This window comes from Neolamprologus multifasciatus, chromosome 18 (genome assembly GCF_963576455.1).
Source record: "Neolamprologus multifasciatus chromosome 18, fNeoMul1.2, whole genome shotgun sequence".
NCBI lineage: Eukaryota > Metazoa > Chordata > Actinopteri > Cichliformes > Cichlidae > Neolamprologus > Neolamprologus multifasciatus.
In genome coordinates, this window is record NC_140456.1 from 29,122,981 (window position 1) to 29,139,553 (window position 16,573).

At 41.5% G+C, this 16,573-nt stretch overlaps 1 protein-coding gene across 4 annotated transcripts in view; it reads left to right on the forward strand.

Annotated features, from left to right (window-relative positions):
- cdh24b (cadherin 24, type 2b) overlaps window positions 1–16,573 on the forward strand; it is a 170,674-nt gene that overhangs the window by 84,233 nt on the left and 69,868 nt on the right. For all 4 annotated transcript variants that reach the window (XM_085142077.1, XM_085142076.1, XM_085142079.1 and 1 more), the window contains 2 exons: window positions 11,289–11,408; window positions 16,301–16,468. In XM_085142077.1, the coding sequence (XP_084998203.1) occupies window positions 11,289–11,408; window positions 16,301–16,468 (288 nt within the window). The remainder of the gene's footprint in view (window positions 1–11,288; window positions 11,409–16,300; window positions 16,469–16,573) is intronic.

Genomic DNA, 16,573 nt, shown 5'->3' on the forward strand with positions numbered 1-16,573 from the left:
CAGATGACAGCCACTGTGACTGGTTATTGATTTGCACATTGCCTTTCTGAAACAAAAAGTGTTAAGTTGTCATTGTATCCAACTATCCAGCTCCCATTTCCCCATTTTCATAGCTGTGCTAAGCCATGTATAGACAGCCGATTCCAACAGCTTCTCTCTTCTTTTTTGGGATTGCAGTAATTTCAGTAAAAGTAGCTGTTGTTCAATATTAGCTCCAGCTCCAACACGACTCACTTTCAGTCACAATTTGTTGAAAGAAATCAAAGCGATTCAACACTGCGGCGCAGACGTCTTACTGCCAGCATTTTGGAGGGAGGGGCAATTGCAGAGTAAAGAAAGTTAGACAAATTGGAATTGGTGACTGAAAATAATAATCAAGTTGTCAAGGAGTTTTGGTATGAAGGTTGAAATTATATATAAAGCAATAAATAACCTGCTTCCTGACAATATTCTAAAAATGTTTTCTAAAAGGAAACGGGGATACAATTTGAGGGGGGAATTAAATTTAAAACATCCTCGTTTCCGTACAACATTAAAAAGTTTTTGCATCTCTCTGTGTGGAGTGAAGCTGTGGATCAGACTAAGTAAAGATATAAAGCAATGTCCGAGCATGGCGCAGTTTAAAAAGCGGTTTAAGGAGATGGTTTTTACAGGGTACAGGGAAGAGGTAGAGATTTGATAGGGTGTTCTTGTCTAATATTTTCATGTGTGTGCGGGTGCACGGGTATGTTGGTATGGGTATATATATATTTGTAGGTTGTGTATCCTTTGAGGTGTCAATGGGGTTATTGAAAATGTGTATACGTGCGTATGTGTATATACGTATGTATGGATAGATAGAAACATATATGTATATATATACAGTGGGGCAAAAAAGTATTTAGTCAGCCACCGATTGTGCAATTTCCCCCACTTAAAATGATGACAGAGGTCAGTAATTTGCACCAGAGGTACACTTCAACTGTGAGAGACAGAATGTGAAAAAAAAATCCATGAATTCACATGGTAGGATTTGTAAAGAATTTATTCGTAAATCAGGGTGGAAAATAAGTATTTGGTCACCTCAAACAAGGAAAATCCCTGGCTCTCACAGACCTGTAACGTCTTCTGTAAGAAGCTTTTCTGTCCCCCACTCGTTACCTGTATGAATGGCACCTGTTTGACCTCATCATCTGTATAAAAGACACCTGTCCACAGCCTCAACCAGTCAGACTCCAAACTCCGCCATGGCCAAGACCAAAGAGCTTTCGAAGGACACCAGGAAAAGAATTGTAGACCTGCACCAGACTGGGAAGAGTGAATCTACAATAGGCAAGCAGCTTGGTGTGAAAAAATCAACCGTGGGAGCAATCATCAGAAAATGGAAGACATACAAGACCACTGATAATCTCCCTCGATCTGGGGCTCCACGCAAGATCTCATCCCGTGGGGTCAAAATGATCATGAGAACAGTGAGCAAAGATCCCAGAACCACACGGGGGGACCTGGTGAATGACCTGCAGAGAGCTGGGACCAAAGTAACAAAGGTCACCATCAGTAACACACTACAACGGCAGGGAATCAAATCCCGCAGTGCCAGACGTGTTCCGCTGCTGAAGCCAGTGCATGTCCAGGCCCGTCTGAAGTTTGCCAGAGAGCACATGGATGATACAGCAGAGGATTGGGAGAATGTCATGTGGTCAGATGAAACCAAAGTAGAACTTTTTGGTATAAACTCAACTCGTCGTGTTTGGAGGAAGAAGAATACTGAGTTGCATCCCAAGAACACCATACCTACTGTGAAGCATGGGGGTGGAAACATCATGCTATGGGGCTGTTTTTCTGCCAAGGGGACAGGACGACTGATCCGTGTTAAGGACAGAATGAATGGGGCCAAGTATCGTGAGATTTTGAGCCAAAACCTCCTTCCATCAGTGAGAACTTTGAAGATGAAACGAGGCTGGGTCTTCCAACATGACAATGATCCAAAACACACCGCCCGGGCAACAAAGGAGTGGCTCCGTAAGAAGCATTTGAAAGTCCTGGAGTGGCCTAGCCAGTCTCCAGACCTCAACCCCATAGAAAATCTGTGGCGGGAGTTGAAAGTCCGTGTTGCTCGGCGACAGCCCCAAAACATCACTGCTCTTGAGAAGATCTGCATGGAGGAATGGGCCAAAATACCAGCTACTGTGTGTGCAAACCTGGTAAAGACCTATAGTAAACGTTTGACCTCTGTTATTGCCAACAAAGGTTATGTTACAAAGTACTGAGTTGTATTTTTGTTATTGACCAAATACTTATTTTCCACCCTGATTTACGAATAAATTCTTTACAAATCCTACCATGTGAATTCATGGATTTTTTTTTCACATTCTGTCTCTCACAGTTGAAGTGTACCTCTGGTGCAAATTACTGACCTCTGTCATCATTTTAAGTGGGGGAACTTGCACAATCGGTGGCTGACTAAATACTTTTTTGCCCCACTGTATATATAAAAGAATAATAATAAAAAAAAATACACATGACATATAATGTAATTGCAAGGAGGTATTTCTGTAGTCTATAGATTACTAGATAGTGGAAAAGGGGTGGGATTAAATAAGCTTATGCTTCTTCCTGCTCCTTTTTGAACATGAAAGTTATTTGTAGTTGTGGTTGCTCGTTTTCTTTTTGTTTTGCTTTGTTTATTTGTCTCTTTTAATTCTATGTTGTTGTACTTTTTTAACATGTTCAAAATAAAGATTTAATTCAATCAATCAATCAATCAAGGTTTGAATAGCCAGATGATTTAAATATTAGTCCTGACGGTTTCTTTTTGTGCACTCGAACTGATTTTCTATTCAGAACTGGCAGCGAATTAAGCCTCAAGCAAATGACAAATGATCACACTTAAAAGACTGAAAAATAATTAAGTAAAAACAATCTGTTACTAATGAATGTTCAACTCAGTGATGCATATGACATGTTAATGGGGTGTCTATCATTGCTTTATACCTCTTCAAAGTCAAAAAGCACTGTTAAAACAACAGCACAAACATGTACTCGTGTTATGAATCTGCTCTCCTGATTGACCGCTGGGAGGAGAATATTCTCTGTGCTGTTCCAGCGGAGCTTTGTGTTCATGTAGCCGGATATAAGGATCCGGGGAGTCACTGGTGCCCTTCTCAGATTCTAACACCTAGATCTAGTTTCTCGAGGGCCAGGCGATGAAGGGCGTTTGTCCTGCTAAAATCCCATTAAATCCCATTATAGGACATATAGGCTTTACCTTTCTTTAACAGAGTTTTCAATAATGCATGACGTGGAACTAGAATATATAAAACACAAAGTCGTGGTTTTAAAGTAGTCGATTTGATTTTTGTGAAACTTTTCTGTTAAGTGCTCACGTTCGCTCCCAGTTTTTTCTATCAGGAGGGAACAGGTCAACTGATGGCATGAAATTGCATCTCTGTTTCTGCCTGCTCACACCAGACAGAGAACATTTCATGGCTGCAGCCAGTAGATATGCACACACACACACACACACACACACAGAGTCACACAAACCTCTTCAAAATCTAAAAAGTCAGATGCAAATACGAACTCATTCTAAATGGGAAGCATGCAGAATCTGTAATAAGTTAGATTAATAGCTGATTTTTAATGACACTGTCACCAGAGCTGCTTGCAGGATGTATGAGGCCTTTCCCTTTTGTTGATTAAATACCTGTGGCCATCGCACAGCGGCAGGACTGAGACACTACATATGTTTCGTCTTTGCTGATTTAAAAGATGTGCAGCATATAATTATGCAAAGGTCAAACCGTGTGGACTATTAGAAAGATCATATAGCTGTTATTATTATTATGGGGAGCTCCCAGCTTATGCAATCATGTAAATGACTTAAACAGAGTTGTTTTCGTTTTAGCATATGCAGCTGGGTCTTGATTGTGTGCATATAAATGTGGACCAAATATGCCGTATGTAACTGAATACAGAGCATTTAATCGCTCGAGCAAATGTACAAATAGAAACACATTTTAGGAAACAACATAAAAAAAGGAGGGATAATCTGCCTATTAGGGAGGCCGTCTATTCATACTCGAGTCGCGTATTCTGCGCTGCTGCTTTGGGACTCAGTTTTCTAGCAGCCTGAACTTTCCTCTCAGCTCATTTGGAAACTGACATCCACTTTAAAACAGGATGATGAGCTGATGTGACTGGCCATAACTGAAACCATGTCTCGACTCCAACTGTGAATAATCTATTCCGCCTCTTAATTATGTATGCATACTGCTCCAGCCTCTTTCCCCACACTGCACTGTGAATCAAAATGGCAAAAATTACTTGGTCACACCCACCCGGGCTCATACCCTGTGATTCCACTCGCACGAGGTTTTTGGGAAAATTGAGCCCCAGTTCGTGAAGCAAAGTGTTGTGAAATGCTTCTGCTGTGGCATAAAGGATGGATGGATTTCTCCCAAAAATGAATACATGCAGCCATTCGTGGAAAGGCAATAAAAAGTAGGTTTCCGGGGCAAACACCTTTAAATCCATTAGAAATCAATCGCGAATACCTCGGGCCGGCGGGGACCAGCTGCGCAATCTAAAAGCACAATTTTGAAATTCCTGTTTTTGTTTTTTTTTTCATCCATGTGAGGGACACTGTTTATCTCAGGAAAAAAAAAACAGCATACTTCATCTGAATTCATGAGGATAGAGAGGAGGGTTTTTTTTTAAAGCCCCGAAACCGACATTTAAATGAAACTGGAAATCCAGAAAATGAAAATACGTTCTAACCTGATCTGCCTCATTCCAAAAAATTATTTCATTTTCACTTGAAACATGGTGATAGAGTTCATGTCACAGCCACGGCGACCCGAAAACATTTCTGTGACCGCCGAAAAAGATGTAAGGTGATTGGGATGCGTGGAATAGGAATGAAATACGAGGAGAGGGCAGAGATTAGGAGGAGGCGGTGGGGGATTTTTGCGCTCATATTGCAGTGAGATCTCAGAGTGACAATAAGTGTCTAAGATTGTAATTCAAAGCATGACTGCAGAGGGCTTGTAGGAAATAGTTTGTATGTACAAAAAGTACTCTAATCTCCATTTAAACTCTGCTCAGACCCTTGAAAATGAATTCTACTTTAAGAGGCACTCTTCCCTCTTAAAGTGAGCAGAATTGCTCTCAGGAAAACTTTAGAATTTGCCAGAAAAGTGGGTATTATTTGAAATAATTCACCCCTAAACTGGTTTGTTTAGAAAAGTTCTGCAAATTTGGCCTGATGTCCTCACCATCTGCCTCTTAGAGGGTTTTCCAAAACATCAAGGTTCCTCTTGCGCTGAATTGTTTAATTCAGATTAGAATAATGACCCCCGCCAGCATCCTGCCGGGACAAAGCCCAGGGATGTGGGGATGAGGCAGACGAGGACTATTTAGTAATCCTATCAGCCACCTTATGAGCGTCTGCTCCGCACAGCAGCTCCGTCTTCAGATTGAGTTGTTCAGTCAATCACAGATTCAATATTTACTTGACGATTCAATATTTACCGAGGTGCTTTGCAGCACGCGTGACTGAGGAATGCAGCGGCGAGGATCCTATCAAACACTCGTTACATCACGCATTTAAGGGTGAGGTTGGGAGGGAGGAGGAGAGGATGGAGGATGTCTCATCTATTGCAACGAGACGCTGATGCAAGGTGTGCTGGAATCGAGCCTGATCCGCTGCTCGAAACGTGTTCCTGCAAACTGTTTTGTGTCGGATTCACTCGACTGGTTACACACATCTTGTCAGATGTGTATCAGCATTGCAAGAGAATGACTCACATTTAAAGTTTAACCTTCAGTATGAATATTAAAAAAAAACAATATTCTTAGACATATATAGCTGGGGGAATGAGTCTTGTTCCTGTTGCCCCAGAGGACAGATGTCTTATACTACTGTAGGTCAGCACTGTGAATATTGGATCCCTGTGGAGTGTGGCTGTATACATGGAGCACGGTTGGAAGGGTGCATGCCAATAGCTTCGCCTCCGCCTAGCACTTGTTGCATCAACCTCAGAACTACACTGTTTGATCCCTGAGTTTGATTAGTTTTTTTATTTTATTTTACTGCCGTCAAAAGAAACATTTTGGTCTACTTAGCTCCTTATGTGCTTCTGCATTTATCTGCAATATCTATCTATCTATCTAAAGAAAGCCAAAAACATAAAGACATTCAGACGCAGATGCTTTGTAGTCTGGGAGCGAAGCTGCAATAGCAGAGTGCTTTGAACTGAAACATAAAGTGCACATAGCGCTGTAATAATTTACGTTCAAGCTCGCAGGAAGATGGGAGAAGTGGAGAGAGAAATCAAAACTGAGAATGGATTAAATTAATGGCCAAACATCTGAAAACATGGGTCCAGAAAAATATTGCTCTGCTGTTCTGCTCTTTTACTGTGTCTCAGTCCCTCAAATAAAATACACATACTGCTAAAACTAAAAGCAGATGTAGGTAAACAATAGACAACCCACAGAGTTTGAAATGCCACAGCAGGGTGAGCCGTACTCTGAGATGGATAAATAAATAAATACAGTTGGGTTTTCATTTAATTCATTTTTTTTTTCTTATTTCCAAGATCAGACTTCTGCGCAGTTTGTTTAATGTTTTGCCGCTCTGAGCAGCCACTTCATTTCCTTTGGGCATTGCATTGTAAGACAGTAGAGCACATAAATAACACACTCAAAAATCAAGCATTTGCTAGAATGCGCGCCAACTCTCGGGTATAACTCCAGTTTCTTTAATCTCGGTTGTTATTTTTGCCGGCTTCACAGTCATTTCTGTTTACTGTAAAATTATACTTGTCAAGATAACCGTCCAGATGAGATGGAGAAAGAGGTAGAAGTGGTCCAGCTGATTAGACAAACACATCAGACCTGTCAAATGTATTTAGCGGAAGCGTCTCTTGTAAACATCGCCAGCAGCTTCGACCAAACGTTAATCCATTCGACTGACTCAGTGAAGGTTTGTGAGTGACATTATTGATTGTTTGCTTGCAAATAAAATCTAATGACATCTATTTGTCAGAGACTACTACTCATTCAGCATAAAATGTGTTCCTGTAAATGATGTTTTTGGTATTTTTGTGCACTGGTCAAAAAATCAAAGGAACACTTTGGAAACACATCAGATCTCAATGGGACAATCGTGCTGGATACTGATGACTGGAAATGAAATCAACATACAGAGGGCTGAATTCAAAGAAACACAGAAAATCAAAGTGAAAATAATGATGTGGCAAGCTAGAGAGTACAAAAACGATATGTTAGAAGCAGTCGGGATGTCGGGCCCTCAGGCCACCCTCATGAAGTCTGTTCCTGATTGTTTGATCAGAGACATTCACACCAGTGTCCTGCTGCAGGTCATTTTGTAGCTCAGGCAGTGCTCATCCTGTTCCTCCCTGCACAAAGGAGCAGATACCGGTCCTGCTGATTGGTTAAGGACCTTCTTCAGCCCTCACTGCCTGTCTCCTGTAATCTCCTCCATGTTTTTGAGACTGTGCGGGAGACACAGCAAACCTGTTGGCTATGGCATGTATTCATGTCCTATCCTGGAGAAGTTGGACTACCTGTGCAACCTCTGTAGGGTCCATGTATCACCTCATGCTACCAGTAGTGACACTGACTCTAGCCAAATGCAAAACTAGTGAAAAACAGTCCAAAAATATCAGGAGGGAAAAATGTCAGTGTCCTCTACCTGTACAAACATTCCTGTTTTGGGGCTTGTCTCATTGTTGCCCCTCTAGTGCACTTGTTGTTAATGTCATTAACACAAAAGCAGCTGAAACTTGTTAACAACCCCCCTCTGATACTTAACTGATCAGATCAATATCCCACAAGTTTAAATGACTTGATGCTGATAAAAGATGTTCCCTTTGTTTCATTTTCTGAGCAGTTTATGTTATTATTGTGGTTGTAATGTGTGGCTTCACTTCAAACCCCTTTAAAATTTAAAAATGCATTGAGACGAACCAGTTGTCTTTTAGTTTTTTGCTAAAAATGATACAATAAGACATATTTGTGATAAGTAAAAGCATCTTTGTGTGAACCCCTTGTGTAGAAATTGTAGTCGCCGCTAAATGTTTCTGGTAACTATCGATCAGTACTTAGAGGAGATTTCGCCTGTTTCTTCGTACACAACAGCTTCGGCGTTTGATGTTGGCGGGTTTCCTGCTTCCTTCAGCTCATTCTAAAACATTTCTATTGGATTAAGGTCAGGACTTTGACTTGGTCGTTCCAACCCATTGGCTTTATTCTTCTTTCACTAATCTTTGGCTGAGGGTCATTGTCTTACTGCATGACTCACTTTCTCTTGAAATTCAGTTCGCAGGCAAATGTCCTGACATTTTCTTTAAGAAATCGCTGGTGGAATTCAGAATTCATTGCTTCCCCTATTGAAGGGAAGCCGTCCTGGCACAAATGGAGAAAAACAGACCTAAACCATCATACTGATACAGATGACAGTAACTGCAGGTGGGATAAGGTTCTTATGCTGGATTATTGTGTCTTTCTTTCTCCAAACATGAAGTGTCTTATTTAAACCAAAATTTGTTGCATTATTCCAAAAGCCTTCAGGTTTGTTCTCGTGATCTTTGGAAAACAACAGACAGGCAGCAGCTTCTCTTTTTGAGAGCAGAATCTTTCTCACTGCAGCCAAGCTATGCACAGATTCAGATTTCAGTGCTCTCTTGAACTCATGAATATGAACATTAGCCAATGTGAGAAAGACCTTTAGCTGGTTACAGGCTACCTTTGCATAATCACTGACCTCCCACACTATGCCTTGCTCTTGCTGTGATCTCTCCTGTGGAGGGCAACAACAGTCCTGAATCTTTTGAATCAATGCACTCGAAACTTTGTCTGAAGCCCTTTGAAAGCATGTTTGTTTATTTACCTTCAGAAGCTTCCACTTGAGCCCAGAGGTTCTCAAATTCTGGCGGGTGGGGGACACAACTCAAGCAAACCTTTAATGGTAATCTGTAGAAATAATCCTAAAGAAAGAAAATAATGGGAATCTGGTCTTTAAGTGATAACATATGAACCCTGCTTCCGGGTCCAAACTACTCTGCATTTATTAAGGCTACTGTGATTTTAACATATTATAATTCTCCGTATCTTGTTCTATTTAATCTGAACACATCCCATGAAAAAAAGGCAATGATCACTGTTGGGCTCTCTTGGTTTTTATTACCATTGTTCAATTTAAAGCTCAGTTTTTAAAACCTTCCAATGTAACTACAGCCCAGCCCATGCAGCAGTATATTAATGACTAACCTCATATTGTGGATGGATTATCTCAGTTGTTCACTGTGTTTATATTATGCTAACCATAGCTCTGTAGCCCTCCACCACGTAGCACATCGTTATATACCAGCTAGCCCAACTTCAGTAACACTACAAACATTGCTGCTGTTTAGTTTTCTGTCTTCATTTATTTTGGAAGTGACAGCAGAGCTGTACGTTTTCATTTTTCAGAAATCTCTCAATCAGAACATGGTGTGTCATCTTTAGATGGAAGCTAGCGAGCTAACTTCCTGCTAACTTCTAACTCTGTTAAATTTCATAAATCCTGTTTTCATGGATGCCTGGATGTTAAACTTAATTGTTACACCTGGTAAAGCAGCAACGCTGATCATTTTATTAAAGATGAAAGGATTTAGACAATTTGTAACTCTCAGTGATGCCGCAGTGTTTGTTTAACTTTAAAGCAGAGTTTGGACCCAGAAACAGCTAATGGTGCGTAAAGTCAGGGAAAATGAGACAAGGGGAAACTTCAAAGAAGGCACAAAGAACAAATAACTATCAAAATAAAGAAGGAAGTGAAACATGATAACTGAACTGAAAAACAAACACGAACTAACTTAACTGACACAAGAGGATGAAAAATAAACTCTAAAAAAACAGGAACTGAAAATGGAACAAACCAGCAATATGAACAGAACTATAACCAGGAAAGAAAGTAATACAATCACCAGAAAATACTCAAAATAAAGCAAAACTATAAAGTCCATAAACACGAGATGCTGTGGCAGTATGTTCAAAGCTCATGTTATGTTATTTTGTGTAAAATCTTGCTGTGAAACCAGTTCAGTCAAGTAGAAAGTAACACACATCCAGCCAAGCTTGAGCTTTGCTAATATGACAAAGCATAAGGGTGGAAAATGTTGAAGTACATCAGTAAAATATGTCAAATGTACATGTACTTAGTTACTTTCTACTATAGATGAAAAGAACTAATGAGATCCTAGTTGTAACAAACTAAAATGATCTTTTGTTTTTACATGTGCGACTGCATGACGAACTGAATCCACACTAAGTCTTCTTTGAAACAAACAAAACCTCTCTCCCATCAGTCTTTGGCTCTCTGCGGTGCAGCGCTTACACGCTTTACATCTGCTTTCTGTCAATAACCGCTCTGATTCTTAACTACCCACAATGGATCAGTAACCGGTTGATCTCATGCCCCCTTTCTGCTCTCCCTACGCAAGCACACGCGTACTTTAAACTGCACGTTTGTTGTTGTTGTTGCTGGTGGTGGTGGTGGTGGTTGGCTTTTGTTTTTTTTTCTTCCATAGTGATTCTCTCAAGGCTTTGATCAAATATAGAATAGAAGCTGCTCCCTCAAATCCACGTCTTCCTCCTCCATCTCATCTGCCTCTGAGTACCGTTGGAAGAAGTCACTCCCCATACACTTATGTATAAATACAGACCTGCACCGTATAAATACATGATATATGAAAAGTGTTTACGCTTCATATATTCATATAGTTTCATTTTTGTCAAAAATATACCCCAAAAAAATTTCCTGGCAAATTGACTCAGCAACAGCCGTAGAAAGAAGATTTAGGAGAGGGTGAGAGAGGGAGAGAGGCCTGTTGAAGGGACAGACAGTCCGATTGAGAGAGAAAGCAAACGGGAATTGGAGACAGAGATGAAGAGAAATGAAGTGAGACAGAGGGAATCTGGGGGGGGGGGGGGGGGGGGGGGAGGAAGGTGAGCGACAAGAGAGATGAAGGAGAGTGTGTGTGTGTGTGTGTGGGTGGGGGGGAAGGATAAACTATTTGTCACGCTGCTGACAGAGAGAGTTTGAAAAAGAAGGAGTGGGAGAGAAGAGTGGAGGTTGTCTTGATATAATGCTTTCTTATGCTCTTTAAGTACCGCTGTAGTCTGTCTACTTAGCTCCAGCTCTGGCTTGTTTTGTTGCTTATTTCCTTTCTCTTCTTCTTTCTTCCCTCCTTTTCTTTATTTCCCTTTTGTCCTTCCTTCCTCGTCTGCCCTCCCCGCAGGCACGTCTATAATCCAGGTGACGGCGACAGATGCTGATGACCCGACGTACGGGAACAGCGCCAAGCTCGTGTACACACTGGTGCAGGGCCAGCAGTACTTCTCCGTCGATCCCCAGACAGGTGAGCGTGCTTGTGTGCGTTTGCGTGTAACACACGTGGGCGGACGAATGTAAAAGACGCGCAGATGTCAGAAGGCAAACACGCACGCATGCAGCAGGAAAGCGACATACGTGCGAGATGTTCAGGAGCGAACGGCTGAGCTCGGTCTTCACAGTACCCGACATGTCTGCGCTGTGTGACGGCCTAAGGAGACGCACACGTGTTCGTGGAGGTGTGTGTGAGACACGGGTGGAGTGAAACACTGGGGAACCTGTGGACCTGCATGCATGAGTACAGAAACATGTCTCTGACTTTCACACACACACACACACACTGAAAGCAACACTTCCCCCCCCAGTGCAACTCCCATTCTCTTGTCACACTTAGTCATCCATCTTTCTCTCTTCCCCTTTTCCCACTTGTGCCCCATCAAACACACACACACTTGGTCTTTCAAGCAAACCCCTGCCGCGCCCCCCTCCACCTCTTTCCCCCTCTGCGGTTCGCTCCAGTATGAGCTGGCAGGAATGTATTCACGCCGCCAGGCTGCGTGTGCCGAACAACAGCCTAATATTATTATTTCTGGGTGAAGCAAAAGCGAAAAAGACGCGTTTAAAGACACACGTCAGCGAAGGCTTATGATCTCTGATGCAGGGCAGATTACAAAAGGGCTTGAAGAAGGCGTCTGGCGTGCCTGTTGTCACCGCGTCGGAGTCTCGCACACGTCACCTGAGGGCAAAAAGTTTTATTGTCGAGCGTTTAGGGGTTGAGGGCGGAGGAGGGCGCTTTATTTATTAATTTATTTATTTAACTTCATGATGATTACTTTTTTAGCAGTCTACCTTGGAGGGGACTTTTAGCTCTGTTTAGTCAGAAATGGAGCTCTGACTGTCTTGATGTTGTAGGTGCTGTTTTGATATTAAGTTTCACAGTATAACTCCATATCTATTAACTTTTTCAGATGTTTTTTTCTGTCTGCCTGTAGAAGTGAGAGCCTCCATGTGAGCGTTTATTTTGCCCACACAGTCACAGGTGGCCAGCACTCGTGTTTTGCTCATTGAATGTCAATGCCTGGTAATTGATTACCTCGGCACGTGAGGACCTCTCAAATAACCAAAGGGAGCTGCAGGACTCTTTGAAATATAAGCCTAATTCCACACAGTGTGTATTAGCCGTGACACGGTGCTTTCAGAAGAGCCTCAGCATTCCGAACATGTCCGCTCTCCTCTTCCCGACTCCCTATCTCCCTCTTTTCAATCACCCCCCATTTCTCGTCGGTTCCATCACCGAGGGTCTTTTTCAGAACGTGCACTCGGAGGCGAGCGCGTTCGCTCATACATTTACTTTGTTTGTTTATGAATTCTGCTCAGACATATTTCTGCCTGTTCGTTCGTTAGCATTCAAAACAGCCCAGGCTGAATGTGATTCACCTTGAGCTGCCAAGTCATCCAGGCCGGTGTTTTTTGGTTGATGCTGGGCGAGAGCGGGCAGAATTTGATGTGCAACATCCAATCACATGTAGCAGAATGAGGTCATTTGCACGGGGGAGGTGATCGATGTCGAACGCGAGTAAATGATTCGTCTTTGTGTGCCGCTAAAGAGCACGAGACACAGAACGTGATTTTATGCTCTGTCAGCATGTCTATCTGCTGCAGCGTGGTGATTTGTCTTTTCCAGATGAGCCCCTTTTTCACATATCTGTTTATGTACGTGTGTTTCTGTGCGCCTTCAACGGGACATTAAGTTATATATTGTAGCTGTCAAATGGAAAGTGAGTGTCTCCAAAATGTCAGGAAAAACTGCCACGTTGTCAGGAAAAGCAGCTCGGTGACGGCGCACGTCGATATCGTCCAATAGGCTTTGAAAGGGCAAAGCAGAACTTTAAAAAACACTTCGATTAAACTCAAATTATGGGCTTTTAACACAGAAACAAATTGAGGATTGCTTTGGAAATGATAAAACAACTGCTAACATAAGTGGTAACTTTACAGTTTATTGTGTCGTACGCTGAATTTTATACGCCATAAACTGGTCTGTTGTGTTGCGTTTATGTACACCAGTAAAATTACACTTCTGTTGTCATGGGAAGGATGAGTAAACCACCGTACCAACAGAGAAGCCACCATCTAAAATTAAAGCAAGTTTATTTGTTGAAGGTGCTGCCATGCTGTTTGTGTAAAGTTTGAATGAATTTGATGTCATTTGTTGTGTTTCCTAATGTTTTCCTTTCACCACGTCGGCCATGCTCCTCTGTCTCTGCCCTCCTGTTTGTCTCTGTGTTCGTTTTTCGTACTTTCATAGTTTTTTTGTTTTGCTTTGATATCTTTGACTTTTTTGTGCGCTTGACAGTTTTCTCTCTCCCTCGGTCAGTTGTCCGTCCATCTGTTTGCCCTGCACTTCTCCTCGTGTTCCCAGGTTGTTCTTTGTGCTTTCCTCTACTTTTTTATTGTTTTGGGTTTGTTTTTTTTTACCTTATTTGTTTTAAAGCTCACTTGTTGGTGTCTAAACCTTCTACACACATAACAGAACCTTACCCAATTGATTTCAGTGCATTGTAAAAGTAACTTGATTGGTGGATGTCAGGACTTTTAAATTTAGCATTTATGAGAATAGTTACACATACAGTCAAGTGAAAAGAATGTTTTCATGGGGCTCTGTGCAGTCCTGTGAGAAATTCAATACGGCTCGTGATTCAATAGTTTGTAAAACTACCTTAAGCAGCAGCTGGATGATTTTATCTGTCTCACAGATCATTGTGGAGACATTTTGGCCCACTCCTCTTTGCAGCATTATTTGTTTTTGCGCAGCTTAAAGTCCCACTGCAACATTTCAGTCAGGTTAAGATCTAAACTTTGACCGGCTCATTGCAACACCTTAATGCTATTCTGTTTTAGATTTACTGCTTCGCTTGGGATCATTGCTTTATTGCATAACCCAGTTTTGGACAACATTTGGCCTCACATTTGGCGCCAGAATACTTTGATATAAAGAGTAGTTCATGGTTAACTCAATGACTGAAAGGTGCCCAGGTCCTGTGGTTGGAAAACAAGCCCAAATCATCAACCCTCCACCACCATGCTTAACAAGTGTTTGTGTTGATATGCAATGCTTGGTTTGCTCCAAGTGCAGTCCTGTGTGTCTTGGCCAAAAGTCTCTGCTTTGGTCTCATCTGTCCAGCTGACAGTCCTGGGAAGATTGTAGCATTGCATTAACCTCAATGCTCCAGACCAGCAAACTGCCAAAACAGCTACAGAAGTGCCAATGATTAGTTACCAATGTTCATTTGATTAGCAGCACCGAGCTGTTACTTACCCTCTTAACTTCTATGGAAGCTCTGATGATGTTTTTCACAGGACTGCATAGAGTCCTATGAAAACATTGTTTTCACATGACTGTATTTATCTGCAAAATATACAAAATAAACTTGCACCTGATTTACAGAGGGTGCAACAAATAATTCAGAAATTAGTAATTAATCCAGCACGTTACCTATATTTTGCAGAGGCCTGATGGTAGTTTGCCTGCATTAATATTTGCATGGGGGATTGAAGCGGTCCATTTACTGTAATACTATTTTTTTTATAGATAACTACATAAAACTACAAATGATTAGCAGCTGTAAAGGAAGAAAGTGAGTGTTGATTTTGTCATTCTCTGCTACAAGTGAGCAACATTTGACAATTCCCAACCCATTTTATTTCATCTTGACTGCTGTGAATACAGGCGGTGAATTCCTCAGGCGGCACACACTTGACATTTTTTTCAGTGCTCGTGCAATAGGACCGTGGTTGTGTCGCGCTCACAGGGCGACGTCATCACGGATAAATCTCACAGATCTGAGCCTGAGGAATACATCACTGCGACCAAGCATTTTATAGAAAGCCGGAGCTGACATTCTTGCCCTTTCACATAAAAAGTGGGTTGCTTTATTTTTGTGTGTTATGTATGACCTGTTAACAAGTGGACATTCTTTTGCAATAAAATCAACTGAGTGGTATTTTTCTGCTGGCTTGTGACCTTTTTGTGATCCATTTGTTTCATTTTGCATGTACATTGTTTAAGTTTGCGGGAATGTGTACTTTTCAAAACTGGCAACACTGCTAATTAGTTTTTATGTGACTCTAATGGAATGACCAGTACTTAGATTTATAAATAAGAGTCGCAGACCATCAGGACCAAACTGTGTTATATAACAACTTATTAACATTTATACCTGAAGGCTAAATGGCATACTGGAAATCAAGAATGACCTTTCATTAATGACTTCCTAACATGTGTAACTGCGGTGCTGATGAAGTCTTTAATAAAGGGTCACGACTTTCTCAGTTCATAACAGGAAGTCAGATCTGTTGTTATAAATGTTAATAAGTCATTAATAAAAGGTTACGGTGTCTGTTTATTAATTTACCACTTCATAGGACATTTAGTTCTTGTCAGATCTATTGGCGGTTCTGACTCAGTCATCAATAAAGACTTATTACATTAACGCAATTCTTAAAGACTGATCACAGCATGTGGATTTTACTGCAAACAGTCAAATTAACTGTAAACTCAGAAAGCTGTGCCTAATTAGAAAGTGGTGCCTTCAAATGTCTAACAGATAGATTCACAAACATCATACCAAAGGTGTGACTGCAATATTTTATCTGAGAGTAAGAAGATTGTATGGTAGTTATAGATGTGAAGAGAGCAGGATGAAGTCCTGCTGTGCAGAGAGATTTTCTTCCAAAACAGAGCGCAGGCCAGAAAGTATATATTTAAAGCCAGAAAGTTCAGTTAATCATAAAGTTATAAATATTGATCACAAAAGAGTTTCAGTCTCACGCAGATGGATTGTGATCATTTGTTGCCAAGTAGTAGAAACCAAGGTTCATGGTCACTGTGATGCTACCCTATGTGTGTGTTTTCTCCAGGTATTCTACGAACAGCTGTGCCCGATATGGACAGGGAGACCCAGGACCAGTACCTGGTGGTGCTTCAGGCTAAAGACATGGGGGGCCACCTAGGAGGATTATCTGGGACCACCACTGTAACCGTCAGGCTTACTGATGTTAATGACAACCCACCGCGCTTCACACAGAGTGAGTAACTCAGCAGCTTATACCGCTCCCAAATAAAATATAGAACAGGAATAGAGAGGCAGCAGTCTGGGGAAAATTACTGCTGCAGGGAGTGCATCGCATCCC